The sequence below is a fragment of the Serinus canaria genome, chromosome 3 (assembly GCF_022539315.1).
Source record: "Serinus canaria isolate serCan28SL12 chromosome 3, serCan2020, whole genome shotgun sequence".
Lineage (NCBI taxonomy): Eukaryota > Metazoa > Chordata > Aves > Passeriformes > Fringillidae > Serinus > Serinus canaria.
Genome location: NC_066316.1, coordinates 56179215 through 56191594, shown reverse-complemented (window position 1 = coordinate 56191594; position 12380 = coordinate 56179215). Strand labels below are relative to the sequence as shown.

Below are 12380 nucleotides of genomic sequence, written 5' to 3'. Positions count from 1 at the left end.
ACAGAGAAGCCAAATGACAATTTATATCCCCTGGGAAAGGAGTAAAAATGAAGTAAAATGTAACTTTTCAGATTAGTAGTCAGGATGAGGCTCTGAGGACACAACTGACCAAGTAGCAAACACCTAGCTTGGTGCAAGTTATGTAGAAGCATACAGGAATTTGTATAAAATAGAGGAACTTGAATCAACCATGTTACATGCAATTAATTAGCTGTTCCTTGCAGTTGCCTGGGGTTTGCCCAGGTCACTGGGAATGCAGGTGTTAAAGAGCAAGCCCATTTTAACTATTCCAACTAATCCTCAGCTGTTTTATTAAGCAATGACACTGTCATTAAACAAGAGAATATGTGGGTTTACTTTCGTTTTCTAAAACGTGTTAGTTTCTGGCTGCAAGTGTGTCCTCTGTAAAACTACCTTCCCATTTTTTCTAACTCCACTGTCATGGATGTGAATTGTTATATTGTTTCTATTTTTTATATTAATGAGAATTTTTGTGAAGCAAATACTACTATTAATGCCTTTGCATTATTACCTGAGAGGCAGACCATATGCCAATGAACAGGAAGAAAAGAATGTGGAGCAATGGAATTTCATAAGATTTTTGCCTTTACTTCCCACCTGAATGTAGCTAATCAGGTGTTTCTTTGTCATGTAATTTTAATAAAATACCTTGGAGTAACTTAGCGGAAGTGCTGCCCCTGTTATCTTGTTTATCCTGCACATTTTTCAAGGGGGCATTTTTCATTCAGCAGTGTTCTGCTTTCTAACTTGAATGTGAAAAATTATCCAAAGCTGATAACAAAAATACATTCTTTCTTATCAAAAATGTATACTTTCTTATCACCAGTAATAGCAAGGCACACATAATTTTCTGCACTTACATAGAAACAAGAGATTTTCATTTTTCTGTTTTAATTTTTCTGCATTTTTCTGTTTCGAATTTTTTCCCCTATTTTATTACTTTATATCTTATTCTGGAATTGGTACTTGATATGATTTTTTTCAAAAAGGGTAAGAAAATATGCTTCTATGCTTCAAAACTAGAAGAACCTGGCACAAACAAGGGCTATATATTTTCAGACTACAAGATAAAACCAGAGGTACAGACCTTCTGAATTAGGTTTTTAATCTAATGGCCAATTTCTAACCCTTGTAATGAGCAAATTAGTCTCAGTGTTAATTCTTTGCATCACCTTGAGGGCAATACTTCTTCTTAATAGGAAGCTAATCCCATCATGGCTGAAATGGTGTTAGTAATTACTCACATGCAAATGAAATCTTCTGCATTCCAGATAGGCCAAATAAATCAAAACATTTCTTCTCTGGTATTTTATTTCTCTTCACTTTGGATTTATTTTGAAAAATGGGAGAGTTGCTTTCAGCTTTGGATGAAATCCTGCCCCTGCTCTGACAGCTGCAGGAGCTGTGTGTCTGGGAGGTTTCTGCCTGTAATTGCATAGCAAGTCTGACTCAGTTCAAGAAGGGCCACCTTAAAGGTTGGGCGGGTTTGATTTGCAGCTTTATGGTTCCTTTACTGAAACTGTTGTCAAGAGCTGTAATTACTGGTATGAATTTTTGAAAAGTTGTCACTGGACTAAAATAAGGGCTAAGCTGTCGTGCTGTGGGTAGCTTCAGTATTGCTTTTCTTCCTAAACTGTCACAAGTTCCCTTTTTTCACAGGACAGGCATTATGAAATTCCATGAGTTTGTGGCAAGATTTTTTTTTACTGAAACAAAGCTTTGAAGTATTGAATTTACCTGCAGCTACTTTTGCAGATTCTTATGCTGTATCACACACAACTTGGCCAGAGACAAATCTGCATTGCATCGTGGACAGTGTCCTGCAGGGCAGTTTGGCAAGGAAAATAGAGCAGAATTGAAATGCCAACAGGAAGACAGACATCTTATTTTGCTGTTGCACTGATCTGAAAAAGAGCTTTGGGTCAGTTCAGCAGGGGGTAATATTCTGGCTTGAGCAGAACAGTTTTAGAATTACTTATTTTTCCCAGTAGAAAACTGAATTATTTGGCAGCATTCTTTCCGGTGGGGACTCTTTCTTCAGAAACTACATTATTTTCTTTGGGAAATCGTTCTGCTTTTAGTATTTTTGTACAAGCCACAGAGCTGGTGATTGATAACTGCTTTTAGGTTTTTTAGGACTGTTGGCTTTATGGGATTCAAAATGAAAGACACTTTCTGGTGTCACTCTGTGTTTCTTGAGGTTTCCAAACCTCCCAAGCCAGGGTCAGGTCTCAGCTGGGAGATAGCAGGGACTGCTCCCAGTAAAGTTGGGGGGTCTTTTATAACCTTAGGGAAAATGTTTTGAGTTCTGTTTTATTCCTGTGCAGAGCCTGAGCAGTGGATGTGCTAGCGACAGGCCCTGGACACTGGCAAGAGAAGGATGTGCCAGTGTGAGCTGGAGGAATGTGGTGTTGTAGCCCTCACTGGGGGATCCCCCCCCCCAACCTAAAAAGCATTAGAGTTACAGTGCCCCCCAAACCATGTTGTTCTGGTTGTCTTTTGGTTTAAATAGAGTTTTGGCTGCTTTCTATGTAAAAAGCTTTAAAAGTATCTTTTTAATGCAAAAGCCGTCAACTTTTGCGTTACATGGAGCAGTAACAATAAACCCACTTCTTCTGTTTGTTTGTTTGTTTGTTTAGATGACTTCCACTTACCTCTTGGTGTTGTACCAGCTGTGACAGAGGCCCTTGACTCCAAGAAGAAGGAGGAAGATTTGCACAAGGAGAGCAGATCTTTCCGCTACTGTGAGAAAAACACCATGGACCTGTCAGACAGTGACCGTCCTGTCAGCTTTAGTTCCACTTCCTCCTCCGCATCCTCCAGGGACAGCCACTGCTCCTTCGGAAGCAGAATGACCTTGGTTTCCAACAGCCACCTGGGTTTGTTTAACCAGGATAAAGAAACAGGTGCCATCAAGCTAGAACTGGTCCCAGCCAGGCGATTTTCCAGCAGCAAGACACGCAGAAACTCCGCTGTGGAGCAAGAGGATCCTGAGGGAAGCCTTGAGAAAAGGCCAAGCGTGCCAAGGAAAGCAGAACCAAAAGGAGCAAGTAAAAACTGTGCGATGTCCCTGGTCACAGAGCCCACCAGTCCTAAGCTCCTCTACGTAGACAGAGTCGTCCAAGAGATTCTGGAGACAGAGAGGATGTATGTGCAGGATCTAAAAAGCATTGTCAAGGTAGGGGGCTTGGTTAAGCCAGTGTTAACTGCTCCATTATGCCATTTTTCACATTGCTTGATTTCACAGTGGGACAGATGGACATGACAATAGAACTGGTATTTGCTGGTCTTTATAAATGAGTGTAACATCGGTGTTCAAGTGTATTTCTAGTTTTTATTTGATTAGATAAAGCTAAGATGTTACTGTGTGTTCATGAAGAAATAACAGAAAACAAACATCCTACAGCTGGCAGCAGTAGTGAACAAAGAGTGATAAATGCAACTGCCTGTTCATATGCTTTATCTGAAGGGTCTTACTGATATTTCCTGACCCTCCCAGAGTCCTAGCCGTGGAAGTTCTTTCCTGCCTTTTCCCCTGTCCCTTTCATACAGCTCACAGCTGCAGTCTGTTCTCTCTCTATCCTTGGCCTGTAGTATTGAATATGGCATATGTATCTGCTAGAAAATACTGTTGTTTGGCTGTAATATGATGGAATTACATTTTCTTTAATACTTATTCTGAATGGGTGTAGCATTTATCAGCAGCCAGTAGAGTTTTTGTCCAATCCCTAGCCTAACAGTACCTTTCATTTCTTCTTTCTAGTGCAGGGGAAAATATGGATGAGTCCTTTTGTGGATTGTTCTTTTCACTTTGTACTTGTGTCTGTGCCATCAGCATCATTCTGCTTTGCATTTTTTAAGATGACAATGGATTTCCTTGGCTATTGTTTGTAGCCTACATGTTTAACACACAAAGTGCTTAGTGTGCTGTTTGTAGAGCCTCGAGCTCCAGGTAGGTGTGTGTGGTCATCTGAGATGATAGGAAATATCAGCCAGCTGGAGACACTCTTCCCCACCTGGAGCTCTAAGCTGCGTGGCCCCACAATAACAGGGGGAAAATGTGAAGGCTTTGATAACTCAAATGCATGTTGTGATCAAAAGACCAGTACCCCACCCTGCAATGTTCTGAGAAAGGTTGCTGTTTCCACAAGATTTCATTGGTTTCCGTAGTTGGTGCTGTTTCACTACATTCAGCTGTTGCCTGAGTTTCATTTTGGAGTGTTTAAGGTTGTCAGATGTTGCAGAACCAAGTCAGCTTCTGTGCATAGTAACTACACATTGGCATGACTTCCATGGTTTTGGAAGCCTTAGCCCTCACTCCTATGCTGTGAACTGCACAACTTGAGTAACTGAAAACTAAAATGAATGTTATTTAACAGATCTTCCAAGTACAATAAATGCTTTCTGGAAAATACTTCAAGCATCACTACAGTAGATGTAGAGTAAATAAGGCAAATTCATTTTTAGTTATGGAATAACTGAAGGAACTGTGAACCTGTGAAATGCCCAAGCCTATTTCCTGCAGCACTGATAATGAATCTAGAAAGCTTTGCGTGAAACTGTCTGGTCCAACCTCCAAGCTCAAGCAGGGCTGTCCTAGAGCACTTGGCACAGGATTGTGTCCAGATGGTCCTTGAGTCTCTCCAGTGAGGGAGACTCCACAGCCTCTTTGGGCAATCTGTTCCAGTGCTCAGTCACCCTTCCTCACATTCATGTAGAACTTCCTGTGCATCACTTTCTGCCCATTGCCTCTCACCCTAGTGTTTCGCACCCCAGAGAAGAGCCTGGAAGCATCCTCTTCACACTCTCTCTTCAGGTGCTTCATTGACAAAATCCCCCTCTTCTCAAGGCTGAACAAGCCCAATTCTCTTAACCTTTCATTGTAGGAGAGATGCCCTAGTGCCCTAATCATATTCACAGCCCTCCACTGGACCCACTCCAAGAGCTCCATGTCTCTGGTGCTGAGGAACCCAGGACTGGATGCAGCACTCCAGATGTGCATTCACCAAGGCTGAGTAGAGGAGCAAGATGCCTTCCCTTGACCAGCTGGCAATGTTTTTCCTAAGGCACCCTAGGATACCATTGGCCTTCTTGGCCTCAAGGTCTCACTTCTGGGTCATGGACAGCTTGTTGTCCACCAGGACCCCAGAAGCTTATGTACACAGTCTAAAAGTAGTAAGGAGGGCTGGTTTTGGTTTTTTTTGTTTCAGGGTGGGTTTTTTTTTTTGGCAGAGGGAGGGAGAAAGAGGAGGGGGGCGACCCACATACAAAGAGCTGAAGAGGTATCAGATTGAGGACAGCATGAGAACAAAAAGGAAAAAATCAATAGGTGCTATTTTAATCACTCTCTACCCCCATCCAAGAACTATCATTGGAGATGTAGTCTAATGTTTTTTGTCCTCTAGTAGAGGGATTTACTGATGCTGCATTCTCTGTAGGCAGCATGAACGTACTTAAAAAGAATATGTTCTCACTGTTGTTTCCAGGACTTTCAGACAGGTTTCAGGGCTGGAGCTGAGAGGGTGTCAACACTCACATCCATGAATCTACATTCTCTTCATTTCTGGTATAAAAATGCAAAGCATATTTGCTTAAATTTGCCCCTTCCTTTGCTGGGGGTGCTATTTGTTTGGGTTTTAGATTTTTAGGGGGTGAGAGCTTTTTTTTATTAGTTTCAGTGGTGGTGGGAGTGTTGGTTTTGTTTATTTCTCTTGATAATTTCTTTTTATATATCCACACTCTTTCCCATTAGCCAGATCATTAATGAATACATAAACCAGGATGCAACTCTGTATTAGTCCCTAGGGCATGCCACTAGCCACTGGCCTCCAACTAGATTTTGTGCCTGTGATCACCACCCTCAGGTCCTGTCAGTTCAGCCAGGTCTCAGTCAAACTCACTGTCTGCTTATTCAACTCCACTCCTCCAGCTTGTGCATGAGGATCTTAAGGGAGTTAAAAGCCTTCCTGAAGTGAAGGTAGGCAATATCCACTGCTTTCGATTCATCTACCAAGCTAGTCATGTCATAGTTAAAAGGTTATCAGACTGGTCAGCTTTCCCCTGGTGAATACCTGATGACTGTTCTTGATTACCTTTTGTCTTCAGTGTGCTAGGAACTGGTTTCCAGGGCTAGCAGAGCACAAATGACCTACTAACATGGATGATTGTGAAATTGCATGTAGGATCCTGGTACTAGTCATAATATCAAAAGTCAGCTCATTAAGAGTTAGCCTAGCACAGTATTTTGGGCAGTGTCCTTTCCAGCCTGTGTTGTCCTTAGAACATGGAGTTGTCATGCCTGGAGTAAAATACTGTGGGGGAATGGGGCAAAATAGAATTTCATCCTTTTTTACGTCCGTATTGACCTAATGCTGTTAGGTCATTGGTTAGTAAATAAAGTAAAAAGTCATAACTTCTCTTGCCTTTTGAATATCTGAGTGATCTTAACAGTGCCAGGCTGCTAGACAGAAGTAGAAGTTGACTTCATGGGATGTGGTTAATGTGATTTTTAAATGATCCTGGAGAGCTGCTGAGGTTTCCAGTTTTCTTTGCAACTGCTGACAAGAAGTATTTGGCAGGCTTAGGATGAGGGAGAGGAGGCTGTACAGGTGCTGTTTGGCATCTTTGCTCCAGGATAAGCATTAAAAAACTGCTTTATTTCTAGCCAGTACAGCCATTTTGCCTGTGACCTGGAAGGACAGTTGGGTTAGCATTGTTTTGAGGCACGCTGCTGTGATTCTTGCACAGGCAAGCATTGCAACAAGGATAGAGTGAACTTTTCCACCATTTGCTATGTTTTATCAGATGATCTGTTAAGGATAATTACAATTTTCAATGAGTGCAGCTTGAAGCTTGTTTTGGGCAAGTTTGTGATGAGAAATTGGATACCTCTGCTTCCTGCTTCTGTCATGCTGACAGGTGTATGGGCCAGGGCAGAGCTCACTGACCTTTTCCTCTTCAGGATGTAGCCTGATTTTTTCAAGTAGTAATGTAGTTAGAATAGACCTAAATTTCAATTAGAGTCACTTACTGAAGTGATTTTATTTTCCCCTGAGTAAAATGCTGTCCCTGAAGTTAGAAAAGGATCTGTGTTTTGCCCTTGCAGTTCATAGGTGTCAGAAGCCCCCACTCATAATGTGCATAAATGCTTGTAACTGTAGAAAGGGCAATGGTAAAACCTTATTCTTTCATTTTGCAAAGGTAAAACATTTCTGTTTTACCTTTGCAAAATGAAGGAATAATGCAAATGCACTGGTACAATACTTTCATCTGCACCCCTATCAGTACAATAATATAATTAAAAGGTTGTTGGTATCTATAGAATGACTAGAGGGAATTAAAGTGTACATTGTCAGTGTGTTTCACATATATTTGATGTAAGCAGAGGTTGAGCTTCAGAAATCTTGAACTCTATCTGAAATCTGGGAGACTTCACTCATGTGAATGAATTCCTCTACACTTCTAATTCCAAATGTGACCTTTTTCTTTTAAACCATCTCCACTGAACTAGTTGAAGTCTTTGTCCTTTCTCCTCTCCAGATCTTTTGTCCCTGGCCCCCTCCTCATTTGAAGAAGTCCCATTCCCCTCTGCACAATCTCCTGCTTCTGATCTTGCTGCCTCTCTGTCCTAAGTCTTCTCTCAGTAAATCCCATCTGCATCCCATCAGTATGTTGTCTCATTTTCTTATGTGATCTTTTGCTTTTTAGTATTAATCTTTCTCATGTTCTTCATTTCTGCTGATTCCAGAGCTCTTTCCATAGCTCTTTCAGCAGGCCTGACAACATTTTCATCACCATTCCTAATTTTTCTGCCCTCTTAAGTACACAGAAGCTAAGAGAGGTGTCCACAGGCTTCCCTTGGTTCCCATTTTGTCTTTCCCATCTTTCTGTAGTACTCTTTGTCTCCTCTGCCCTGAAATTGCACAGCATGCTTTTCTATACTGTTTATGGCTTGCAGAGAGTCACTGAGACATGGGAACAATCTTTTCCTTGCTCTTGCCTCAGAGGATCGGATCTGAGCCAGATGTTGCTGGCAGCACTGGAGAATGGCAGTTGTGGGCTAAGGCCTTGTGAAGCCTGAGCTGAACCTTGCAAAGGACCATTGCTAGAAATTCTTACTGAGGATACATGAGTTTGGAGGGTTTCTCTTCCCCCCACTCCAGTGTGGTCAAAAATAGGGGAATTTACATTAAGGCAGCAAAAGGCATTACTCTGAGAAACAGAGTCTCCATTATGCTTGAATCTGCTGCTGTCTCTCCTTGAGACACGAGGATATGGTTCATGTCCCTGCTAGTCAGCCTGGGGGTGCTTGTCTTCTCAGGGGAAAGGTCACAAAAATTTTTCAACATGAGCAAAAAAGGGCATTCTTTCTCAGAAAGCCTCAGGGGAATGGCTTTGCTGAAATCTCCTGGAGCACAGCTCATCAGGGAGGCAGGTTTCTGGCATGGAAAGCTTCATCTGAGGTGAACACGTCTGTTGGAGCTATACACCCCTTGTGGGGTGGGGGCAAGCCTTGCAAGGGGAAATGCTGGATGCTTGAGCTAGATATGTGTTGGGGCACCAGAGATGAAGGGAAACCCTTCTGAGAGGAAGTCAGTGTCGGAATGTTATTGTTCCCTGTTTCCTGTCTCCCGGTGCTGCAGCTAAAGGACATCTCCTTCTGTGTTTTAAGCAGCCAGTTAAAAAGACCACTCTGAAGACTGCAGTGTGCACATTGTCTCCTGTGATGTGTTAGTAAAGGCGTAGTTGCTTGTGCTCTGGGTTTGCTAGGTAGTGTAGCTCTGAAAGTTAATTCTTTGTAGATTCAAAACCTGGGAATTGCAGGATAGCTAAGGCTATACTGCTCATAATGTTTGTTCCCACGTCATAGTTAACTTCTACACATGACCTCTTTTTCTATGCCTGCTAGCCTGCATACCTGAGAAATATTCCTTTGGATTGCTGGCATTGGTTGCATGTGAAAATTTGGATAAACAATTTAAATTACGTGAAAAAAAATACTATGTTTTGTATAAATGTAGTATGATTATGCAACAGCGATAAGTTTAACTGTGATTAGTATTTGTTCAATTTTTGAGCTGAACTTTCTCACTGCTTTTCTTTTATCCATGAAGAAAGAGCAATGTCAAATTCTGACTGACCTCCTTAAGGGAAAGCTTGGCTTAGAAGCAAGGGAAGTTTTGTCCAGTAATAATGAGATATGACAGCTGAAACTGAAGCATCTCAGTACATGTCCAAGAGGCCTTCTTGAAGTTCGTGAAGTTTAAACAGAGCAATATAAATCAGAGCAGAAAAATGTTCCACCTAATTAATTTGTAATGAATGTGTAAGTAGGTTTATTAGAGGGCAGTACTGTTGTGTTTTGTTTCTGGAGTTGCTGTTTATGAATCAGGATCAGTGCAGGCTGCTGAGAAGGGAGGGAGTTAGGAGCACCACAGGCTAAGTTACCAAACAGGTGTAAATAGCTGTTCTGGCTACCCTTAAATAAATCAGACTTCTTTCTTGTGATGCATTTCAGGGATAGTTCAGTTTTCCCTGTGGACTTCTTCCTTCCTGTATGTGAGCCATGTTAAACATCCTTAAGCAACCTAAAGTAGTGGAAGTATACACAAACTGGGTTTTGTGTTTGTGTCTTAAATAGTTTTAGACGTAGCTGTTTCTGGAACTCTGAGATCTTGAACAGAAGTGTTTTTCCAGCTACATATGCTGTAAGCTCCTCATCATATGTGCCCTTTAATGATGCCTAACAAAAGCAGAAGCAAAACCCAAACCTCGTTTTGCTTCTGGGCAGGATGGGAATGGTACTGTGTTTTGGAGAAAGAGGTTTTATAGCTGTACAGTAGGAATATCATGTGTTGTGGACAACCAGAAGTAACTTAATAAACAACTTGTGTGGTGTTAGCATCTGCTTATCCTGTGGCATGAACAGGGAGCTGTTTGTAAACTAACTTCACAGGAAATACACAAAGCCAGGGTTAAACATACTGATGCATGGTATTTCTTATCTGCATCATCACTACTTTGGTCTTATTTCTGCTGGCAACATTCATAAATTTCTTTCATTCAGCATGTTCCCAAGTAAGACGCTGAATAAAATATCATTGCTGCCTTCTGTTTCCTTCACCTGTACTTTGCATTCAGTTCTTATCTTACAGCTACATTGTAGAAACTTGCTGGGACAGAGTTTGTCTTTGTCAGATGATTGCAGAGCTTCACTGGTTGACTGGGACTGCAGACATCAAGACAGCACAAATGTATAGCCGTAGCTTTGAGTTTGTTTTAAGGTCAGCTCTGTGTTTGGACAGCACAGAAGGGTGAGTTACACTGCAGTAATAAATGAGCTGTCTATAAATGTACAGTGAGCCTTTCTTAAGCTGTGGGTGGGAGAGGAGCAGCAGGGAGGGCTGCTGCTCTTCCAGGGAGCCACAGAATTGCTGAAAAGCCTGGCTGCTGCTGCTCTTGTCCTCCCTTTTCTGGCAGCAGAGTGTAAATCATTCGACCGTGCTATCTGCAACCTCCTACCCACTTGCTGAATGTGAATGAATATAGATTAAAGGATGGAAGTTAATCTTCTGTTCCAGAAAGCTTTATTCTTTTGGGAGCAGGGAGGCAAGGGGAAGATGTAATTTAAATATGGAGTGTGCCATTTAGGAGTACTGGTGGCAGCCAGGAGGCTCCAGGATTGAAACGTCCTTCCTGTGACTGCACTGAGGCTGGAGCAGGAGGTTGTGTCCCTGCCTAGGGGGATGCATGGAGCCCTTCTGGGATTCAGGAAGTAACAAAAGAGAGGTCTGTTCACCTCTGCCCTCCGTCTTGTTGTTGCTTACTGGCCGTGGATAAGGAGCTCCACAGAGCAGAGCAGCAGCAGGTCTACAAAAGTTTATAGAGTGGGCAGGAAAACTGTGAAAAAGTGGTCTGAGAGTGGAGAGGCAGGGAGAGGAAGTATAGCTTAGCTGCAAAATTTTCAGTAAACATTACAATGTTTAATGAGATTATATCTTTTTTGCAGAATGATTGGGATTTTCTGTAAAGAAATTTCATCGTGTGGTGGTGATATCTTAAAGGCAAAGACATTTCTGCATTTCCAGCCAGGCCATAGTTTCTGGATTTTTCTTTGTGTATATACTCATTTCCATTTTGGTCCATGGAAACATTTGACTTCTTTTAAAGTCATTATATCACTTTTATTAAATATTACTTGTCAGTGAACAGTGTTCTAGTAATCCATGACCTTTAAGCCTGAATGCTTAACAAACCACGTAGTAGTCTCTCTCTTTTCTGCTCTTACCTCTCCTGCAAATTAAGGTGTGGAGGTAGCTGCTATTTTTCCTGGTTTCATGAGCAGACCATTTTGCAAATAAGGCACTTGAACAAAGTTTTTCCTTGCAAACCACCCACTATAAAGTTCCATTTCATTGCTCTTCGTAAATTCATAAGAAAAGCCATCCAGAAGTCTCTGGTAATGATGTGGTTACTAGGGTTAAGATAAATGTGTGTTTAGGATGTGTGCAGATTTTCTCCATTTTGCTGGGTTTGCATTTTCATTCTTTGGAAAACAGACTCAGTTTCCCTTCTTGTGTTTTAAAATAAACATTTCTGGAATGTCTCATTTAACTTGTATGCATATTGAGATCTTTTTAAAAAATGTTATCATTCATTTGCCTTACAAACTGGGGGAAAGTTTATTTAACAGGGCAAGGGTCTGTACCACAAGGCTCAGGTTCTTTTCCTGGGCAATTCATGTATTGGAAGTCCAAATATGCCTTAATAATTCTCAGTGTTTTGTTTGATTATGGTTCAATAAGCTTATAATCAGACCAACTAAAGTGTGTTGTGAAAAATAATTTATAGATGTCCTGATGAAATTTAATTTTTTTTTAAATTTATAATTACTATGAACTTCCAGCTGGTACTTTTTTTAGTGAGATTGAGGTAACTGAATGATGATGATTGACACCAATGATATAGATCTAGAAATCTTTACAGCACTTCACCTGTCTGGGAACCTCAAACTAATTGACAACATGATTATTATTGTTGTTGTTATTATTATTATTATTATTATTATTATTATTATTTATTATTAAGTTCATTTGGCTGTTTTCATTACTGTAGCTCATTTCTTCTGTGTTTCCTTCTAACTTTAGAAAGGCATTAGATGAGGACATCACATTACTCCTTAATGACATGTCGGTAAACTACTGATAGCATTTGTAATCCCGTGATCTCCACCTGTGCTCTGAAGATGCTTCTTACCACACCTCTGAGCAGCAATTTTGAGTGCCACCTTCTGGGAAAAAAAAATCTTGTAGCTGTGATGTGGCAGTGGGTGCTGGCTGAAAACTGAAGATAAATATAGG

General features: G+C 41.2%; 1 protein-coding gene across 4 annotated transcripts in view; it reads left to right on the top strand.

Annotated features, from left to right (window-relative positions):
- PLEKHG1 (pleckstrin homology and RhoGEF domain containing G1) overlaps positions 1-12380 on the top strand; it is a 124404-nt gene that overhangs the window by 76456 nt on the left and 35568 nt on the right. For all 4 annotated transcript variants that reach the window (XM_050972357.1, XM_009095269.4, XM_050972358.1 and 1 more), the window contains one exon: positions 2661-3199. In XM_050972357.1, coding sequence (XP_050828314.1) covers positions 2661-3199 — 539 coding nt within the window. The remainder of the gene's footprint in view (positions 1-2660; positions 3200-12380) is intronic.